This window comes from Neophocaena asiaeorientalis, unplaced genomic scaffold (genome assembly GCF_003031525.2).
Source record: "Neophocaena asiaeorientalis asiaeorientalis breed wild unplaced genomic scaffold, Neophocaena_asiaeorientalis_V1.1 scaffold322, whole genome shotgun sequence".
Classification (NCBI taxonomy): Eukaryota; Metazoa; Chordata; class Mammalia; order Artiodactyla; family Phocoenidae; genus Neophocaena; species Neophocaena asiaeorientalis.
Window position 1 is genome coordinate 2,991,505 of NW_020185329.1, and position 21,314 is coordinate 3,012,818.

The 21,314-nt window shown below is 40.4% G+C and overlaps 1 protein-coding gene across 1 annotated transcript; it reads right to left on the minus strand.

Moving 5' to 3' along the window:
- Positions 1–1,514: 1,514 nt before the first annotated feature.
- On the minus strand, positions 1,515–16,925 carry IER3IP1 (immediate early response 3 interacting protein 1). The gene is made up of 3 exons (XM_024734692.1): positions 16,748–16,925; positions 3,578–3,679; positions 1,515–2,703 (listed from the first exon to the last, which is right to left on the minus strand). The coding sequence occupies exons 1-3, from the start codon at positions 16,836–16,838 to the stop codon at positions 2,648–2,650; spliced, it is 249 nt and encodes an 82-aa protein (XP_024590460.1). The 5' UTR covers positions 16,839–16,925; the 3' UTR covers positions 1,515–2,647.
- Between the last annotated feature and the right edge of the window lie 4,389 nt (positions 16,926–21,314).

A 21,314-nucleotide genomic window follows, 5' to 3' on the forward strand; every position in this document is an offset into this window, starting at 1 on the left:
TGACTAATTTTACAGAGGAAGGAACCAAAAACAACTGAGGTCTTAAGTTTATTTAAGTCATATTATAAAAGGTTCTGGCTAGCATACTAGCAATATCCTGCCTCCTATTTTACTCAGATGTATTGCTTTGTCTCAGGTCATTTCATGAGTACACACACATATACACACAAGTGATTGCAAATATCTACAGAGCACAGATCACCGTGCCTACTCTACCTAAAGCAAGGATTTTTTTAAAAAAGATACTTCATAACCATGTTTTTGAAAGCTTAGGGTTTCGTGGAAGTGCCTTAGGAAGCTTGTTAAGAGTGAGGTGGAGGCTGAACAGTGGGCCTATGGGTCCCATTCCCGCTTCAACTGATATATGGACCTGCTCCCATCTATTTTAGATATCGGATGATTACACTTCTATGTTACTATTCTTTTGAAAATCCAGTTCTGTTAACAACCAAAGTTTGAAAACCACTGTACTTGATTAAGGACTAGGGTATGAATTTGAGTATGTATACACTACAGCCAAGAGCCTTCACCACAGGTCATAGGCATATAGACACAGGGTCAGAATACACAGGACCATTAACACCACAGATATTTGGAGTCCAGAATAGTCACAAATTGTTAATCCTGATAATGGCTAAGGGGGAAGATGTTGGCAGGCAGGCAGGCACTTAAGTTACTGTCTACTAAAACAAGATGCTATCATTACTGAACTGCAACTTCTCTGGATAAACCAGGGTTAACCTGTGAAAGCTTACAGACCTGTCTTCAGGCACAGTAAAGCTAGAACTGTGTAAGAGTCCTTTAGAGATGAAATATTTTGATGTCCATGCTGCACTTTCCTCAGAACCACTTTGCTACAGAAAACTCTGATCCTGCCCTAATATGACTGCTCTCCATTGGACTGTGAACTTGGACAGTATTCTGACAATTAATGAATATAAAGGTGTGTTGTAATGTCGTAATGAAAATGGTATCAGGCCAAGGTCTCTCTTTTCTTTCTTTTTAAAATTCTGTATGGCTCACTGCCTGTGGAGAAACAGGAGTGCCCTCAATTAACTGCTACTTTTCAATCTGTTCAGCAGCTTAAACTTGAGCATCAGATCCTTCTAAGGCCAAAAGGACACTGCCTTTAAGTGCCAAATACATTAGTTACTCCCATGAGCCAAGTAATCAACTTAGGATCCCTGGTACATTTCTTTGGTTCAGCTGCAAGGCCCCCCTGCTCAGAGATCTTCCGCTCTTCCATCTCCAGCTCAGGCGTGGCCAATAGGCATCCAATACCTGCTCCAAAGTTTTAGAAGTAACTTAAGTCATAGAATCAAAATTGCTCGCGAGTCTTCCTGATATATGTCAGCAATTCTGTTAATTCATTGAAGAAAAAAAAAAAAGGAATGTGAATGTTTACTTTCATTAAATCTGTGCTCAATGATTTTACAGCAAAGAACGTATATAAGTGTTGCACACAAAATGAAATTAATTAAGACAGGTTATATACTGAAGTACAAAAACAAGTGTTTGACTTGGAAATTGAACTTTATTTACAAATGTTCTCCTATAGACAAAGATTCCATTCCACCCCCTTTAAAATATTATAACTAGTATTTCCCAGAAAAATCATTTACATTGTTTTAATCTTTCTGCATAAAACAGTATTATGGGATAAGCAAATATGGGATGGTCTAAGACATAAAAAAACAAAAGACAATTTATCCACCATGAATGCTCTACTGACTGACAGAATGAAGAATTACAAATCACACCCCTTAATGTGCTACTCCAAGAAACGGAAACGTGATAATTTGGGGAGGTAAATGCTTCACAATAAAGTCTTCTTACATAGTATGGTTTAATGGTGATTGTTTAGGATTGCTCCTGCAGGCTGCTATTTATGCTGATTTTAAAAAATAAGTCATCATTGTTAAAAAGGGCATAGACTTTTCTATACAGATTTTTTTTTTTACCTATGGAAATATGTAGATACTGACCTGGTCTCATCATTCAGGCCAATTAATAAAATAACAAACACATGAAAAGAACTTAAAACTTAAAAACACAATCATCATGTGACTAACCGACTTACAAAGTTAGAATTCTCCCAGAAATCAGAGTATTGCTCTTCAATAGTTACTACGAATTTGAATTTTTCATAGCTGAGACAGTATACAGACAAAATATTTAACCAAAGAGTTCAAAATAAAATAATCCAAATTTCCTATCTAACATTTTATATTTTAAAAATCCTTTAAATTTTATCTAGGAGGGTAATCATTCTTACATCATAGCTAAGTCACAAGGAACTTTGAAAAAAAAATTCATCCCTGAGAAGTCAAAGAAAGAAACCTCTAAAAACACAGAAGTGACAGTCCTGCACCCTTTTAACAATCTTTACCACAGCATGAACTTTTATCAGCAGTCAGCAATCAAATGTATTCCAATCTAGCCTCTGATGATCTGATCTTTTTGCAATAAAACTATAAGTGCAACATTTTAAAAAATCAGATAAATAGGGACTCTGGTTTTATTGGCAGGTTTACATTTTTGTCAAGTCCAAGGTCAGCCAGCTAAGATACGTATGTTCCAATAAAGACTGAAGTAATAACTTCTGCTGGCAGCTCTTCTCCTGTGTCTCCATTTCCCCCATTGATCTTCACCCAAATAGTAAAAGTAATATAATTGCAATTGAGTTTACTATTATCAATGGCACTGCAAAGAAAAAAAAACAAAACAGTTTTTTATTATTAAAAAAAATCAGAAAAAAATGAAGACATAGTTTTACTAGCATCCAGGAAGGATGGAAATACAGTATGTCATCAGAATCACATTGCAAATCCTTATAACAAAGTAACATTCAAACATGCACTGGATCATAAAATCCAAAACTTATTGTAAAGTGGGCTTGTGTGACTGGGGATAAGGGTCACACTGGTACAGGATCAATATGAAGTCATCTGTGGATAGTGCTGGTGCAGCTCTGGGAACACAGAAGCATACTGGACCCAGGCAGAAGTAGACCCACACGGCTGCCAGTGACAACTGACGTTAGAAATACAGTGCAAAGAAGATTCTGTTGCTTCATCACTAAATTAAGAATGAAACTTATCATTCTACCCAAAGCTGTGATGAAATCAGCTAACAGAGAGAGAGATAGAGACCCTAATTTTAATGGTTTTAAATAAAAGGTTTTGAATTCTTGAGTTGCTCTAAAATATTTTCTAATAAAAATAGCAGATATGGGACCTGTATTTTTCTCTTGAAAGTCTTACAGGACTCTAGATGACTTTTCTACTTAGAAGCAAAAGAATTTCTAAAAAGTAAGAACACCGTTGTCTTTCAACTCTGAGAGGTGACATACAGGTAGCATACAAATATTACATCACTGAGCATTCCATCTGCATCAAATGGCTTAGATAGAAATAAGAGGCAAGCTAGGAAAGAAACTAGTAACTTTTAAATAGTAAAGCCAAGTTAAATATTATAGAAAAAAGTTCCCACTACAAAAATGGCACTCACACTTGGAAGTTTTGCTACTTAAATCAAACCACAAAATTAAGAGCGTTCCACTAGTTTTTCTTCTTACCTCTCATCACAGTTCTCACAGATCGAATAAGGTTCATTAGCTGAGATTTAATTCCTGGCTCTTCTTCAAATCCACCAATTCCCTGGTCTGTTCCCCAGCCAACTGCATAATATAAAGATGATTAGCTGTGATAAAATTTATTACGCACTCACCTTGCTCCCTCATTAGTCACCTTCTAAAGATGATTTTGAGCCTTGTTAGACATAAATTACATGACTTAAAAACTTGAGTATATTTTTTACTTTTGATAAGCAGCACAAACTCATTTAATTTCGATTTTGATTTTATAAAATAAACCAGTCTAATAAATTCTTCCATGGCACTGTATTCGGTAAAGATGACTGTTGTGACACCCTGATTGTTTTCCTTCTCTTTTTCTAAACTAACAATATTTTTCAGGTCAGAATTGAAAACCAAAGCATATTGTCAAGTTGAATAATTAGCTCAATTCAGAATTCATAAAACCCGAAGTAATTATCAGTATAAAAGTGTTGCAGCTGAGCTTCACTATCTGTTCACCTGGGGAAATGTTAATGTAAACCTGGTCGCAGCTTGGTTACGCCTTCATAGCATGCTCTAACCTGACAACAGAGGCACATCTTTTTAACTTGATCATTCCTCTTCATTTCTCAATTTTGAGGTAAGGAATTTAGCCTATTATCTAACCCTAACCCCACTTATTTTCAGTAAATGAGTCTTTTACCTTCTATCATTTTCCTGATAATATAAATCATTATTTATTTACCTTTATCTGCTAATTCTTTTTTTATTGCCTTACGCATTCTTCTAGGGGCTTACATGTCCTCATTTCTGCAACATCCCTCTCTTGTCCTCATTTTAGGTCCACTTTTCATATCTCACATGACTGTATTTTTTTACTCTCATATAACTACAGGGCTTAATTAATTCCTGACATTTAACCCTTAAACTTGAAGACAGAACAAGTTTTTATTTTATACATGAAAGAACCATGTATCAGGTAACAAGATTTCACTTTGTTTAATCAACTTTTACTTGGTTGAAATAAAGGTTAAATAATGGTTGCTTGTTTTTTTTTTTAAATTTTTTGGTCACATCAACACTGAGATGTTGTGGTATAAAACTAATGTAAAATTCAAGTTCACAGCAGAGCTGATGTGTTTCACTCCCACTCACCCTTCAAGGCCTAGCTCACTTGTGCTTACAGCCTTCCCCATCCACAGGGCTGTCGCTCTTTTTTGAGCTCCCGCAGCACAACTTCTATCACAGTGGTTAATACCACAGCCTCTACTATCTCTTGCCAGACTCTCAACAGATGCCTCTGCAATTTCCTCTCGACTTCTTTCTCCCTTAAAGTGTCAGATCTTTCTAGCTCACAATGTGTGATGATTCCCATTGCCTACTGAGTGAAGTTAGAAACCCCTTAAATTGACATGCTAGCCTTGTATCCTACTACAACCCTCCAAGTAACTAGTGGTTAGTCAATTACCCACTAATTGCTATACACGTTAAAGGCAGCTTCTGAATCTAGGTTTGTCTGACTTCAATGTCAGGGCCTTTCCTAATTCCCTCCCATGTCATAATAAACCTTACTCTTTGCTCCCCAAATAGTAACTACTGATTGTAAGTTACATTATAAATTCCTGGAAGACAGGAACTGAATTTAGTCTGTCTTTACCTTTCCCCTCTCCCCCACCCAGAGCAAGTACTTAGTAAATGTTTGTGGAATTAAACTGAATTTATAGCAGACCAAGTTAATTTTGGAATAAAGAAAGATAAGGTAAATCCTAAAATCACAGATAAAACTTCCAAAGAAACATGTTTCTTTATTTTTAAGACACACGAAGTGTAACCAATCATTCAATTGTAGCTTTGCGGGAGGGAGGAAGAAATCCTCCAATATTAAATGTACACATCTCTCCAAGATAAAAACAATCTCAGAAGATACACCTGCATCTTGCTTCCTACTTCTGCATCTACTTCTGTCTCAGAGAAGCAAATACACTTATGCTGTTTCTCCAACGCTGACTTTTACCATATAACAAGTTCTACTGTAAGTTCTTTCTCCCACATACCTGTCTCACTCTTCCAGGGAGCTCAATCAGCATTCTCCACTACATGGCAGTCCTCTTTTTGTAATCTAAGTTCAAAGATGTAGTACCAGCCTTTAACTACTTATAATGTGGTAAAAACTATTTCATAATAGTGTCTCTAGAAGGACATAAAACACAAAATGACCACCACCACCTGGTGTATCATTTTCCAAACCAGTTTAGTCTTACTCATACAAACCTACTTAACAACTCTGCACAATAAGAAAGCAGCCTGGTTTTGGTTAAACATATTGGTTACTGTAACGAAGGAGAAAGTTTTCCTTGACCCTCTTAGGTCCCTGGCTATGTCCGAAAAATTAAACTGACAAAGACAGATTAACAGGAGAAAAGCACACAAATTTTATTAAGCTTTTACATGTACCCGGGAGTCTTCACAAGAAAATGAAGATCTGAAAAACTGACCAAAGCAGGAAGTTTTTCTACCTTTTAGACAAAAGAACAAATTTGTGAAGAATTAACAAAACAAAGGGGTTTGGGCTATGGGTAGGAAATGCAATAATGTCTGTTTATACAGTCTTCCTGGCCCTAAATTCCCTGTCTCTGGTGATGTCTCCTTTCCTCCTGGTACAGGAAGGATACCTTTCACACGGGAGATTTATCTCCTGCTTTCATGAAAGAAGGGCCAGGGAGGGAGGAGGGCGGAGTGACCTCTCTGATTCTGGTGTTTTCTCTAACTCCTTCAGCGTAAGATATTCAACATGCCACGGTGCCTTATTTGGGGGTAGCATGTCCTGAACCCCATCAATGGATACACACTTTTATCTTAGCTTTCTCCTGAAACCCTAGTAAAAATGACATTAGGGCTTCCCTGGTGGCGCAGTGGTTGGGAGTCCGCCTGCCGATGCAGGGGATGCGGGTTCGTGCCCCAGTCCGGGAGGATCCCACATGCCGCGGAGCGGCTGGGCCCGTGAGCCATGGCCGCTGAGCCTGCGCGTCCAGAGCCTGTGCTCTGCAATGGGAGAGGCCACAACAGTGAGAGGCCTGCGTACCGCAAAAATAAATAAATAAAAAATAAAGGGAAGAATAACCGACTTAGCAGAGAAGGCTGAAACCTAAACATCCAGGGAGCACACAATAAAAAACTGAGGTGAATCGTGCTGAGAACCCTGGAAACTTGAAAGAAACTTCAAAATGCCAGTGAGGGCGACAAAGCTGAGACACCGGAGGACTAATTGAAAAGTCTCCACAAGAGCAGTTAGCGCCGCTCCACCTTCCCCTCCCATCCCATCCCCTTCCCTAAACTGAACTGATAGGAAGAATGTCCCTCTCTTACACCCTCAGAAGACAGGAGGTTTACTCTCAGCAGAGACTGAAGCATGGAAGCTCTGGACCTGGGGACATCTAGGGAGGGTGGATTGAATTAAAGTCTGCAAACCTGAATGTCAGACTCCTGCCCACTTTCCTTGCTTGTGTCTCATGTAAGCCTGGAAATAAGAACACTTATATTCTGCAGACAGGAAGTTGTAAAATTACTCTGGAAATTGACCAGCTGCCCAAGAAGACTTCAGATACTCGGGGCTTTAATGAAACAGCGAACTTACAAAGAGGCCCACTGGTGAGCAAATCCCAACCACATACACGGAGCTTCCTAAGAGCCTCTCAGTGCTTTACTCTTTAGAATGAACTGACAGTCAAGAGGGAACAATTCTTAACGTGGAAAGACAGAACAAAACCAGAAAAGAAGACTTTGAGGAAGAGACAATGCAAGAAGTAGGAGTTCATTTTTTAAAAAAACAAACATCCTTAGAGAGAGAACAACTACTGTAGCTATAAACCCCAGAGAACAAGATGCTATAAAAAAAGGGGACATAAAAAAGAAGGAGTGGGACTTCCCTGGTGGTGCAGTGGTTACGAATCCACCTGCCAATGCAGGGGACACGGGTTTGAGCCCTGGTCTGGGAAGATCCCACTTGCCGCGGAGCAACTAAGCCCGTGTGCCACAACTACTGAGCCTGCGCTCTAGAGCCCGTGAGCCACAACTACTAAGCCCGCGAGCCGTAAGTACTGAGCCTGCATGCCACAACTACTGAAGCCCGCACCACGCCTAGAGCCCATGCTCTACAACAAGAGAAGCCACCGCAATGAGAAGCCTGCGCACCGCAGTGAAGAGAAGCCCCCGCTCGCCGCAACTAGAGAAAGCCCATGCAGAGCAACGAAGACCCAACGCAGCCAAAAATAAATAAATAGATAAATAGATAAATCCATTATGTGATTTTTTTTCTTGTACATAAAGCATCGTTGTGGAGCACTAAAAGAAACAACACGTTCTCTGCACTATTGCCAAGATAATGGCTAACCTATGTGTATAAATATAATAGCTCTCAGGTCAGGAATCACAAGAATAAGACAATGGGAACATAAAGTTATTTAGAAAACATTCATTGACTGATGGAATGAATTGTAAAGATGAAAGGACCCTTGTTGTCAGTCTACTGGAGGAGACAGAAAAGAAACTGCAGTGGTATATTACCCAAAAAATGGGTCAGAGATGGTTTCTGGGAAAGGCAAATGCCAGAAGTAGGCCTTAAAGGATAGGCTGAAGAGTTAGCCAGTCAAAGAAATGAAGTAAATCAAGGTCATCACAGGCAGAGAAAATAATGTGAGTAAAGGCTCAGCAGTGAAGAAGAGTATCATGGTAAAAAAGGTACACGGTAAATATTAGGGAAGGGTAAAAGAGGGGAAGGACAGAGAGGAAGGGAAACATTATGGTGGGTTTATAAGTCACACAAGGGAGTATGAATTTTACGTTGAAGGCTAGGGATACTGAAGAACTCAGAATTTCAGACACTGAGAAACACACTCAGCTTCCCATAGAAGGGAGAACAAAGAGAAGCAAAAATGGATGGAGTGTGACCAGTGAGGAGGTTACTATTAAAATCTAGGTAAGAAGAGTTAAGAGCTTATGTAAACAATATTTAACACAAAATATTTTAAAATTCTATCTTAAAACTATTCAGATATTTTAGAACAGTGGCTTATCCACTTAGTCAAGGCAATGTGGTGTTTTCCCTTAGTTCTGGAACCATATTCAAAACACATGCTCAAAATATTTCTGTACTATTTCTGGATAAATGAGGAAATGTGGAAAGCAAAGTTCTGGAGGGCAAAGTACTAATAATTCTAGGCCATTCCAATAGTTTGTGGCAGTGGTTGTCATCTAGGAGCACAAATCTCAATCATCTGTAGAAATTCTGGAAAAGACACACTGCTCAACTTCACTTCTGGGAAATTTGAACGCAGGTCTGGAGTAAGGTCTGGGCACTGTATTCTCTTTCGAAGTTGTTTTGGCTATTCTGGATCCCTTGAATTTCCTTTAGAACCCAACTTGTCAGTTTCTGCCAAAAGAAAGCCAACTGGGATTTGGATAGACATTGCATTAACTCTGTAAATCAGTAATATACTGATATCCTAACAATATTTAGTCTTCCAATCCATGAACATGGAGTGTTTTTATACCCATTATCTTTAAAAACCTTTATTCTTCTTTAATTTCACTCAACAATGCCTTGTAGTTTTCACAGAATAAGACTTACACTTATTCTGTTAAATTTATTCCTAAGTATTTTGTTCTTTTTGATGATATTGTAAATGATGTTTCTTTAATTTCATTTTTGATTGTTCATTGTTCATGTACAGGAAAACAACTGATTGTTGTTTCTGATCTTGTATCTTGCAAACTTACTTAACTCATTTCTTAGTTCTAATAGTTTTACTGATTCCTTAGGACTTTCTATATACAAGATTATGTCATCTGCAAACAAGAGATTTACTTTTTCAACCTCACAATCTGGATGTTTTTAATTTCTTTTTCTTGTCTAATTGCCATGGATAGAATCTCCAGTACAATGCTAAAAAGGAGTGGCAAGATCCTTTTCTTATTCCTAGCTGGGGAAAGCACTTAGTCTTTCATCACTAAGTCTGTTAACTGGGGGGGTTTTCAAAGATGTTCTTTATCAGATTGAGGAAGTTCCTTCCTATTCCTAGTTTGTTGAACGTTTTATCATGAAAGGGTATTAGGTTTTGTCAAATGTTTTTCTGCATCTATTATATCATGTGATTTTTATTTATTTTATTAATATGATGAATTACATTAATCGATTTAAAAATGTTAAACCAACCCTGCACTCCCAGGGTAAATCCAGTATTCTGTAGAGAATTTTTGTGTCTATATTCAGCAGATATTGGCCTGGAGTTTCTTTTCTTGTGCTGTGTCCGGTTTTCATATCAGGTTAATACTGGCCTCACTGCATGAGTCGGGATGTCTTCTCTCCTCTCTATTTCGGTGTTAAGTCTTTAAATGTTTGGTAAAATCCAGCAATGAAGCCTGGGTTTTTCTTTGTTCTAAGTCTTTAAGTTACTAACTCAATCTCTTTGCATGTTACAGGTCTAATCAGATTTCCTAGTTCTTAAGTCAGTTCAGTAGTTTGTAGTCTATCTAGGAATCTGTCCATTTCATCTAAGTCATCTAATTTGTTGGCATACAGTTGTTCACAGCATTCCCTTATAATCCTTTTCATTCTCTAAGGTAGTGATGTCACCTTTCATTCCTGATTTTAGTAATTTGAGTCTTCTTTCCTTTTTTCTTGGTCTAGCTAAATGTCTGCCGATTTTGTTGATCTTCTGAAAGAACTAGCTTTTAGTTTGTTAATTCTATTGTTTTTCTACTCTGTATTCCATTAATTTTCACTGTAATCTTTATCATTTCCTTTGTGTGTGTGTGTGTGTGTGTGTGTGTGTGTGTGTGTGTGTTGGAGAGAAGGAAGAGCTGGTTGTGGCCCAAATGCCAGAGATTCTCACTGCTCTTACTGAGCTTTAATAGATTTTCTTGGAGAAAAAAAAAAAGTTTTTTTCATTTGTTGTACACTCTTATGACAATTCCCAGAGACTTCAAATGTTCGTTTTTAAAATAATTTTCACTAGTTATAGTTGTTTTATTGGAAAGAGGGTCCAGTGGAGGTTCTCACACTACCATTGTGGAGGTGCTTTCCATTAATAATTGCATTTCCAAATAATTTGATTAAAACTGGGCAGAGGACTTGATTAGGTATTTTTCCAAAGAAGAAATAAAAATGGCCAAGAAGTACACGAAAAGGTGCTCAACATCACTATTCATCAGAAAAATGTAAATCAAAGCCACAATGAAATATCACGTCACACTTGTTAGAATGACTATTACCAAAAAGACGAGACAATAAATGCTGGCAAGGATGTGAAAAAAGGGAACCTTTGTGCACTGTTGATAGGAATGTAAATTAGTACAGCCACTATGGAAAGCAGTATGGAGGTTCCTCAAAAAATTTAAAATATAATAGAACTGCTATATGATCCAGCAATCCCATTTCTGGGTACTTTTCCAAAAGAGATGAAGTCATTATCTCGAGGAGATATTTGCACTCCCATGTTCACTGCAGCACTATTCACAATATCCAAGACATGGAAACAATCTAAGTGTCCAGTGACAGATGAATGGATAAAGAAAATGTGGTGTACATATATAATGAAATATTATTCAGCCATAAACAAGGAAAACCTGCCATATGTGACAACACAGATGGACCTTGAGGACATTATGCTAAGTGAGATAACTCAGAGGAAGACAAGTACCGTATTATCTCACTTATACGTGGGATCTAAAACCATCAAACTCATAGAAAGAGTAGTATGGTGGTTGCCACTCCAGGAGTGGAGTGGTAGGGGAAATGGGGAGATGTTGGTCAAAAGGCACTCATTTTCAGTTATTAGATGAATAAGCTCTGGGGATCTACTGTACAGCATGGTGATCCAACACTATTTACTTGTAGGTTGCTCTGAGAGTAAATCTTAAATGTTCTCACCACAACAACATTAACAACAAAATGATAATTATGTGAGGTGAAGGATATGCTAACCAGCCTTACTGTGGTAAGCATTTTGCAATATATACGTGTATCAAATCATCACATGTACATCTTAAACTTAGACAATGTTATTTGTTAATTAGATCTCAAAGCTGGGGGAGAAAAGAATGATGTCTCACATTTATAAACTGTTATATAGATACCCGCTTAATAGCCTCAGTTCTGCCACCTGGCCTGCAAAAGCCTTTTTTTTTTTTTTTTTCCGGTATGCGGGCCTCTCACTGTTGTGGCCTCTCCCGTTGCGGAGCACAGGCTCCGGATGTGCAGGCTCAGTGGCCATGGCTCACGGGCCCAGCCGCTCCATGGCATGTGGGATCTTCCCAGACTGGGGCACGAACCCGTGTCCCCTGCACTGGCAGGCGGATTCTCAACCACTCCGCCACCAGGGAAGCCCAAGCCTACTATTTTTAATATGGCCCTTTCAGAAAAAGTTTGTTTCCTTCTAGCTTTGTTTTACCTTTCTCATTTAGATCTACAATGCTCTTGCAATTGGCTTATGTGTTTAGCCAGAGGCAGACGGTCAAGATTCACTTATTTCTTTTTGAATATCCAGTTAACCTAGAATCATTTATTGAAGGACCATCCTTTCTATCACACTCTACTGTTAACTTTATCATAAATTAAGTGTCCATATAAATATGTGTCTGTATTTGGATTCTCCACTCTGCTCCATTGTTCTATTGTCCAACAACCTTTTAGTAAATTTCTTTCTGTTTAATCAGGCAGAGTCAGCTTCTATTGCTTGCAACCAAGAACCCTGACAGGAATGAGTAATCTCAGGACTCAATCCTTGAACCTCTTCTCCCTCTGAGAAATAGCCTTCATTCCAGTGGTTTCAAATTACCAGCCAACACCAAAAATCCCCACGTGTAAATCCTTCCCAGACCTCCTCCCTTCTGGGCACCAGACCTGTATATGTAAATGCCTACATGATATCTCTACCTTGAAGCCTTAAAGGTACCTAAAAATAGGCTAATTCCTATTCCTATTCCAGGACTTAGCTTTAAATGCTATTTCCTTAGGAACTGATGCTGTTCTGATTCAACCAGGAGGTTATATTCCCATGGTTCTGTGGGGCCTTTAGGGACTTTCCACCCCCTCACTTGTTCCCGTAAACCAATTCTTCTCCCTATCGTGCGCCACTCCTTCTCCCTATCGAAACCAATTCTTCTCCCTATCGTGCGCCACTCCTTCTCCCTATCGAAACCAATTCTTGGAGTTTTTCAGTTGACGGGGACTTGCCAGACAGCGGGTAATTTTCCAGTTGCCCGTAACAGGTATACGCCCTAACCGCCACAATGAACAGACAACTATAACGGCCAGAAGGTGGGACAAAAGTTCCTAAGCCAATGAATCTAACAGTTCTCACCCAGTTCTCTTCCTTCAAAGCATTTATCCTAGACTCAAGTATCTGTATAATTATTTATCTGTTCTACCATTAGACTCTAAGATATGAGAACAAAGATACTGTGTTATGCTCACTGCTACATCTTTTCCACCTAGCTCACAGTGACTGGCCTATTTGTTATAAGGAATGAAGAAAAACTTCCTGCCACCAAATTTGGGAACCTCCTCCTTCTCCAGCTAATCTTTCCTCCTTTTTCAATGAAGAAAGTATCCCACCTCCCACTTAATGCCATCTCCTCCATCTGTCCATCTGTGCCTTTGGACCCAACCCTATCCACCTTCTCAGAATCCTTGAGTTATCAATTACCTCATTTCTCTCCTGTACCTTTTATTTTTCTCTCATTACTAGATCTTTTCCCTTAGCAATTCCTTTTCTAACCTTTAATTATGAAAGTTTTAAAACATACCTATCACTCAGATTTAATAATTATTGATTTTTTGCCTACATGCTTCATCTTTCTTTCTGCTTGATTACTTTAAAAATAAATTACTGGTACTGAAATATTTCAGTATGCATTTTTATCACACTAACAAGATGTACAGTGATTCCTTAATATCATCTAGTATCTACTCCATACTCAAATTTCTTCAAATGTTACCAAAATATTTTTTACAGTTGATATGTTTGAACTAGAATTCAATCAAGGTCCACATGCTGCATATGAATATCTCCCTACATCTCTCTCTCTTTTTGTCTTTTTTTATTTTGTATATTTGCCTCAGTGGTCACTTCCTCCCCACTTATTTCATGGCATTGACTTATTGAAGAGACCTGACTAGTTCTCATTGTCGCTGCTGAGACCTAAAAAACAAAACAATCATAAAACATATCTCTGGGGCTTCCCTGGTGGCGCAGTGATTGAGAGTCCGCCTGCCTATGCAGGGGACACGGGTTCGTGCCCCAGTCCAGGAGGATCCCACATGCCGCGGGGCGGCTGGGCCCGTGAGCCATGGCCGCTGAGCCTGCGTTTCCGGAGCCTGTGCTCCGCAACGGGAGAGGCCACAACAGTGAGAGGCCCACGTACCGCAAAAAAAGAAAAAAAAAAAAAGACATATCTCTGCATCCCCTTCCACCTACCATTTCATTTCCTCCAACTCAGTGATACATTTGTATAATTGTGCTGTCTCCATTCTATGACTTTCCACTCGCTCCTCCCCATTCCAATGTGGATTTTACCCACTGTTGTAACTGCTCTTACAGAATCACCAATGACCTCTACTACCCTGAATCCTCAGGACACGTTTCAGTCCTTATCTTGCTTGGCTTCTCAGAACATTCCACTGTTGCATTCTCTCTCCTGCTTCAAACACTCCTTGGCCTCTGTGAAATCCCACTGTCTAGATTTCCCTATCTCTCTGTTTTGCTCACTTATCAATTTCTCTTGTCAGCTCTTCTGAACATTAAATACTGGAAGAGATTTTAGGACTGTCCTGGTCAACAATTCTCCTTTGTAGTCTATTCCTTCCCTGAACAATTTCATCTCTAAACATGGCTTAATTTATCATCTGTGGTTGACAGACTCAAATCTCAGTCTCCACTCTGGCTCTTGCTTCTGGTCTATGGACTTAAGTCCAACTGACTATTCTATATCTCCACTTGGTGTATCTCACAGAAATCTCAATCTCAGCATGTGCGAAACTTCTTTATCTCTTCACATTGTTACCTGCACCACCACCCACAATTTTCCACCAGTGCCAACTCAGTAAAGCTACTACCCTTCACTCAGTTGCTTAAACCAGAAAACCAAGAGAGATCTTTGACTTTTTCCTCTCTCCTCATTCCCAATGTCCAAACAGTAAATTCTGTCTTTTCTACGTTTAAAATATCTTCTGATTTGTACTAGTTTCCTAGGGCTATTATATCAAAGTGCCACAAACTATGTGGCTTAACACAATGAAAGTTTATTTTTTCACAGTTCTGGAGGCCAGAAGTCCAAAACCAAGGTGTTGGCAGAGTTGGTTCCTTTTCAGGGCTCTTGGGATAATGTCTATGCCTCTCTCCTAGCTTCTGGTAGTTACTGGCAATCCTTGGCATTCTCTGGATTGCAGATGCACCACTCATCTCTGCCTCTGTTGTCACATGGCCTTCTTCCCCCTGTGTCTGTATGTCTCTGTATCTCTCTCTCCCCATAGGGACACCTCACTGCACGTAGGGTCCATCCTTTTCCACTGTGACCTCATCTTAACTTAATTTCACCTGCAAAGACGTTATTTCCAAAAAAGGAAACAAAGGTTAGGACTTTAATATATCTTTTAGGGGCATACAATTCAACCCACAATGTGATTCCTTCTACTTTTCTGGATAGCACAGTGGTGAAGAGATGAACATGAGTCAGACTGCCTGAACTGAACCCTAACTCTGCTGCTCTCTAGCTGTGTGATCTTAGGAAAGCTACAAACTCTTTTGTGTTTCTGGTCCCCATCTGTAAAGCAGGAATGGAAACAGTATTTGTCTCATAGGGTTGTTGTGAGGGTTACACAAGTTAATATGTAGAAAGCACTAGATACAGATCCTGGCACATGGTAAGTGTTAAGTGTTAGGTATCATTATTGTTATTATACCCATTCAACTTATATTATACCCACCATCTCTACTTGCCCTATTTGGAATGGTGCTTTCCACAGCCACTCTTCTACACTTCTGATCTGTTTGTTCTCCACACAGTAACCAGCAAATAACACAAATCAAGTCATGTTACTGCCCTGCTTACAACCTTTCCACACCAATTTTCACAGCAGCTCTTACTCATCACCTCCTGACCCTTCACCTAGTTAATGTTTACTGACTTATCTGATTTCGGGTGAGACACACTTCCTCCAAACTTTCAAAGATTCACAAGCTAGTATCTCCCAGCACTTCTGTTTTGTAACATTCTGCATACTTGTTATTGGTACTTGTTCAGTTTTTATTTAGATTAACTTTCATTAGGAGGGCAGGGCAACTGTTTTAACCTCAGTTTCGGCTGGCACACAATATGTGCTCAATAAATCTCTCCTGAAGGAAAAAATGAAACCAATAAATCTTGCTCATGGGTTTGAGTTTCAGTGATCTACACAGACGTATTTGGTACGCTGTGACAAGTGATGCACATCACGCAGTATCCTGCCTTAATTGTGCCTCATGCAGAAAAAAGCAGTCTGCCCAGGTGGCAGAGGTCGCTGGATTGTGAGATCCCGGTAGGCATAACTTGTCCTCTCTGTATTCTCAGATTCTAGCCTGGCACATCCTAGGCACCCAATAAAGTGTGCTGAATAAACTTTTCTTGGAACATGGATGACTGTATGTCGTGATAACCTCAACACGTCCCCTTTCCTCTTATCCCCAAAGCCCAGGAACCCCTATGGCCTTCCATCAGTTCATTCTGATTACCTACGCTCCAAAATGAACCACGCCCCTCCCTCTTTCACTGAAAACTCACACCCCAGGTTTTTGACAATTAAAAGCGGTCACAGAGAAGGGTACTAAATTCCTAACCTAAACTGGACGCAAGCAGGGGCATTTCCTGGCTCATCCCCGCCTTCCCCCATCCCGACACGCAGGGTCCGACACACAGTGGGCGTCTGTTGAACAATCTTCACCCCACTGAACAATCTTCACTCCACTGGTGACACAAAAGTGGCTCGGCTTCTCCACCCAAGGAAGGGCCCCAAGAGGCGAGCCCTCGGCCGCCCGTCTGTCCCGGCCCAAATGGTCCACTCACGCGGCCCGACTCGGGTCCGCGCCCCCGGAGCTCGCTGCCGCCCCCTCGGCCCGCCCCCGCGGCCCCACTCACTGTTCTTGAGGAATCGCTCCTCGTGCAGCACGGCAATGGCATTGACGCACAGCAGGGCCGCCTGCAGCAGCGAGTACAGCGTAAAGGCCATGGCCAACCGCCCCGAGGCCCAACCGATTCCCTTCCCTCAGCTACAGGGAACGTGGCGCCGCCACGGCCGGCGCTTCTTACGGCAGCCGACGAGGCCCAAAACGCGTTCTGAGAAGCTCCGCTCCCATCTGACCAAGACCCGCCCCACGCTCACATCAGCAAGGCCTGTAGAGCTGCGCTGTCCAATGCAGCAGCCAGCAGTACTGAACCCTTGAATTGTGGCTGGCCCGAACTGAGGTGTTGTAAATGTAAAATACATAGGACGAAAACAAGAACGTAAATAAAATCTCCCAATAATTTTAAAATGTTGATTACAAGTTGAAATATTTTGATTAGGTAAATAAAATAATTACTAACATTAATTTTTACTGTTTATTTCTATATACTTTTTTAAAACTGTGTCTATGAGGTTATTGATAATAGCATGTGAGTCTTGTCCAATAGATGCTCCTAAGATGCTCCATTAGATGCTCCTAAGCGCTGTATGAGATGTTAATAAGTAATTCCTATTTTACAGATGGAAAAAAGGAAGGCTTTGGCAAATAAAGTTTTTTTAAAAATTAAACTAGGGCTTCCCTGGTGGCGCAGTGGTTGAGAGTCCGCCTGCCGATGCAGGGGACGCGGGTTCGTGCCCCGGTCCGGGAAGATCCCACATGCCGCGGAGCGGCTGGGCCCGTGAGCCATGGCCGCTGAGCCTGCGCGTCTGGAGCCTGTGCCCCGCAACGGGAGAGGCCACAACAGTGAGAGGCCCGAGTACCGCAAAAAAAAAAAAAAAAAAAATTAAACTAAAATAACATGTGTTGGGCTGTACCCCATAGTCCTGTAAGGCTGTAGTTGTCCAGGTTCAAGACCAAAGGAAGAGCCCGGAGTCAGCAACAGAGACATGATTTAATGGATGGGGGGTGTGTATGCGGGGAGGAGCTACATGTCAGAAGCAAGATCCTGGAGCGACACCCCATGGCAGGCAGGACATGGTGGCAGTTTTTGCTCTTGGGGTCGGGGTGGGGGAGCATGAAGATTACCAGTTATAGGGGGGCAGTGAGGCACAGTCACTAGCTGGGGAAGGGGCAAGTATGTAGGAAGATCAAGGTCAGTCATGTAAGCAGGGTATAGGTGAAGCAGGCACTGGTCAAGTAGGGGATGTACAGAGAGCAAGAGAACAGCCATGTTGAGTGGCCTGACCATACAACATGTCTTAAAATTACTCAGTGAGAAACATTCTCTCCTTGATCAAACTCTAGCAGGCCCTCTGAGCCCTCATCTCGACCATACTTCAACCTTGGCTTGTAAAAACTACAGATTCTCAACACAAATGAGTTCATCCACTCCCCTACCCCTATGTTAAAAGACTTTAACATAGTTTCTAACAGCTCAAGTCATCCCTAGGATGACCCTAGACCCCCTTAAAGTGCCTGCCTAAAAAGCTCAAGGCTCCCCAAAGAATGTACTGTTTGTTCTAGTCAACTCCTGAAAATAGGCCCCTGACCATCCTTTCTTAGAGCATTTATTAAAATATATTTACAATTGTGAATCTTTCCTCTATCCCTTTGAGATATATATGTAGCTCCTACAGTTCACGGGTGTCTTTCTCAAGGACCTGAAAGCCATTCCTTTAAAATGTAATCACCAGGAAGGATAGAGCCTCTGTCTCCCAGTCTCTGTATGAAGGAAGAATACTAATTTTGATAATTGCATCTAATAGACACAGCATTTACACTGACCACCCCTTGGTAATTTTTCCACTTCCCCAACTCTACTGAGCCCCTGCTCACCTCCCTTTCTACTCCCTCATTCTCCCTTTAAAATGCCCAGTCACTTCTGTACAAATCGAAATTGCAAGAGTATATTACTGATTAAAATCTGTCTTACCACTCTAACTGATGTCCAGCTTTATTTATCTTTGACAGCAGCACTAAGAGGCTGAGTCCAATCATGTTACATTTTAGATATTTTTTGAGAGCAAATATACAAAGTAATCATCTCCTGAACTTCTCAGTTTCCCCTAAAAAAAGGGGAAAAGCCGCACATTAGACCCAGAAAGGACTTTGGAAGCCTGTGTGTTGCAGCTGCTGGAAGAGACATTAGCCAAAAAAAAAGAATAATTAGTTAAACTCCCAAGAAGAAATTAAGCTTAAATAGGCCAACTAGTTAGTGCCTACAGGGAAGAAGAGATGTATCGCTTCCCACAGATGTACATAAACACTATCTCCAAAATTGGCCCTAAGTGCAAATCAGGTAGGGAGAAACACAGGAAGACAAAGTAAAGGGAATAAAAGAAACAACAGGATGCCAACAAATCCTCTGGCTTTTCAAGGCCCACAAAACCCTAGATACTAAAGACAGAGAAGGAAGGTTGTTCTTGTAAGTGGACAGTGACAATTCCAGGATTTCTACACTGGGCTGGGTGGCAGGAGGGGGTACCTGGGGGCCTTGTTTGGAAGCTTTGGTTGAGCAGTGACTTACAGTTTTTACTAGATTTATACTTACTGAAGAGGGGATAAAGAGGGATGACTGGAGATTATGGGGATGGATGGAGCGGAGGTGAGAGAAAAGCATCCCATAGTCACACCTTTCTGTCACCAGCCACTGGGTTACAGCTCACACGATCTGATTCTTTTATTGTCAAAAGAATCAGGTTAACCTCTGTGGGCCTCTGTTACATCATCTATAAAATTAGGCATCATCTATAAAACTAGGGCTCCTTCAGCCCCCAAAATCTCTAGATCTAGCAAAAGCAGCTTAAAATATAAATAGTGTACAAGTACTTCTACCATGTTATCTGATTCATTACTTTTCAAAAATCCAGACTTGTAGCCTAAGCTAGTAGCAGCAGATTATATCCTTAAAAAGAATTGTTCCTCTGATCTCTGTACTTCCAAGAAAATTCAAATTCTAGAATTTGAAAATGTATTTATAAAATAGTTGTCTCAGTTAAAAAAAAATCCATCCCCAAACAAAGAACTGGGTAATGCATAAAATATTCTGCATATTAGTGGCTTGAAAAAAATTACTGACTATGGCCTATTTAAAATTAGAGCTTGTTACTTGGTGCTGAGCTTCTGATGTCTGTATGATACGTTTTCATGCGTCCATGTTAGATATCCTATCAGACAATTCTACTGAGGATGAGTGTTTTTCCAGTTTTAGACACAAATGTCTCCTTATCATTTTCTTCTTCGAGTTTTGTTTTGCTTTTTTCTCTTCAGACTGTTAGATGGCACAAGTTGGCACCCTGGACCATCTTGCTTCAGACTTTCTTTGTAACTAGTAATATAGAGTCCATGTTTTTATTCCGTTGACAAGAATCAAAGAATGGATGCCTTCAATGAAGTTCCTTTAGGCAAGGGGGAGCAGTGGTTAAGATTACGTCTAGGTAATACATTTGGCCACTGATTAAATGTGGGGAGCAGGGTAGATACAGAATTCAAGCTTATCTTTTAAAGTTAAGATGGCTCAAGATGGAGTCAGTCCTTGGACTTGTGAGAGACTGCAATAATGAACCCTATTTTTTACCCTTTCCTGTATCAATGCCTTTGTCTTCCCATTTGGCTGGTCCTTGACTTTAGGTTCAACTATGTGACTTGCTTTGGCCAATAGAATGAGGCAGAAGTAATGCTGTGCCAGCTCTAACCCTAGCCCTCAAAAGGCCTTATATATTTCTCCTTTCCTTAGGTCTAACCCTAGACCTCAAAAGGCCTTATATATTTCTCCTTTCCTTAGGTCTAACCCTAGACCTCAAAAGGCCTTATATATTTCTCCTTTCCTTCTTATGCTTCTGACATTGCCATGAAAAATAACAGCAACAACAAAACCTAGTCCACTAGTCCTAGGAGAAGGATGAGAGCCATTTGGAGCAGAACCAAATCACCCCAGTCTAGCCCAGCCTAGATCAGCAAACCCTCACCCAACCACAGATCCATGAGAATAAATGATTGTTTTAAGTCACTAAATTTTGGGGTTGTTCTTTCCACAGTATTTTTGAAGGAAGAGATCTCTATCTACTCCGTTGGTGATCTAATTTATTCTAATAGCTTTAAAACATTTATATACTCTGAAGACTCCCACGTTTATATCTCCTACCCAGAACTCACCCATGAACTCTTGGCTGATATTTCCAGCTGACCACCACTTAGATCTAATACATATCTCAAATTTACCTTGCCCCAAACTGAACTCCTGATTTCCTTCTGAAACCTGCTTCTCCTGCATCCCAGCTCAGATAATGGCAACTCCATTCTTCTAGCTCTTTCTCTCATACTCTATACACAATCCATCAGCACCTTCTTTTGACTTGAACTTCAACATACATATATCCAAATCTGGCTACTTCTCACCTTCTCTACCACTAAAACCCCGATCCAACTCACCATCATCTCTTGCATGGAGTACTGCAATAGCTCCTAACAGGTCTCTGTGTTTCCCCCTTTCCTCTCTACAGTTTATCCTCCCCAGAACAGCCCAAGTACTTCTTCTAAAA

Coding starts and splice junctions, on each gene's coding strand:
- IER3IP1 (XM_024734692.1), bottom strand. CDS start 16,838: ATGGCCTTTACGCTGTACTCGCTGCTGCAGGCGGCCCTGCTGTGCGTC. Junction 3,680..16,747: donor GGAGCGATTCCTCAAGAACA/GTGAGTGGGGCC, acceptor TATATTATGCAG/TTGGCTGGGGAACAGACCAG. Junction 2,704..3,577: donor TGTGAGAACTGTGATGAGAG/GTAAGAAGAAAA, acceptor TTTTCTTTGCAG/TGCCATTGATAATAGTAAAC.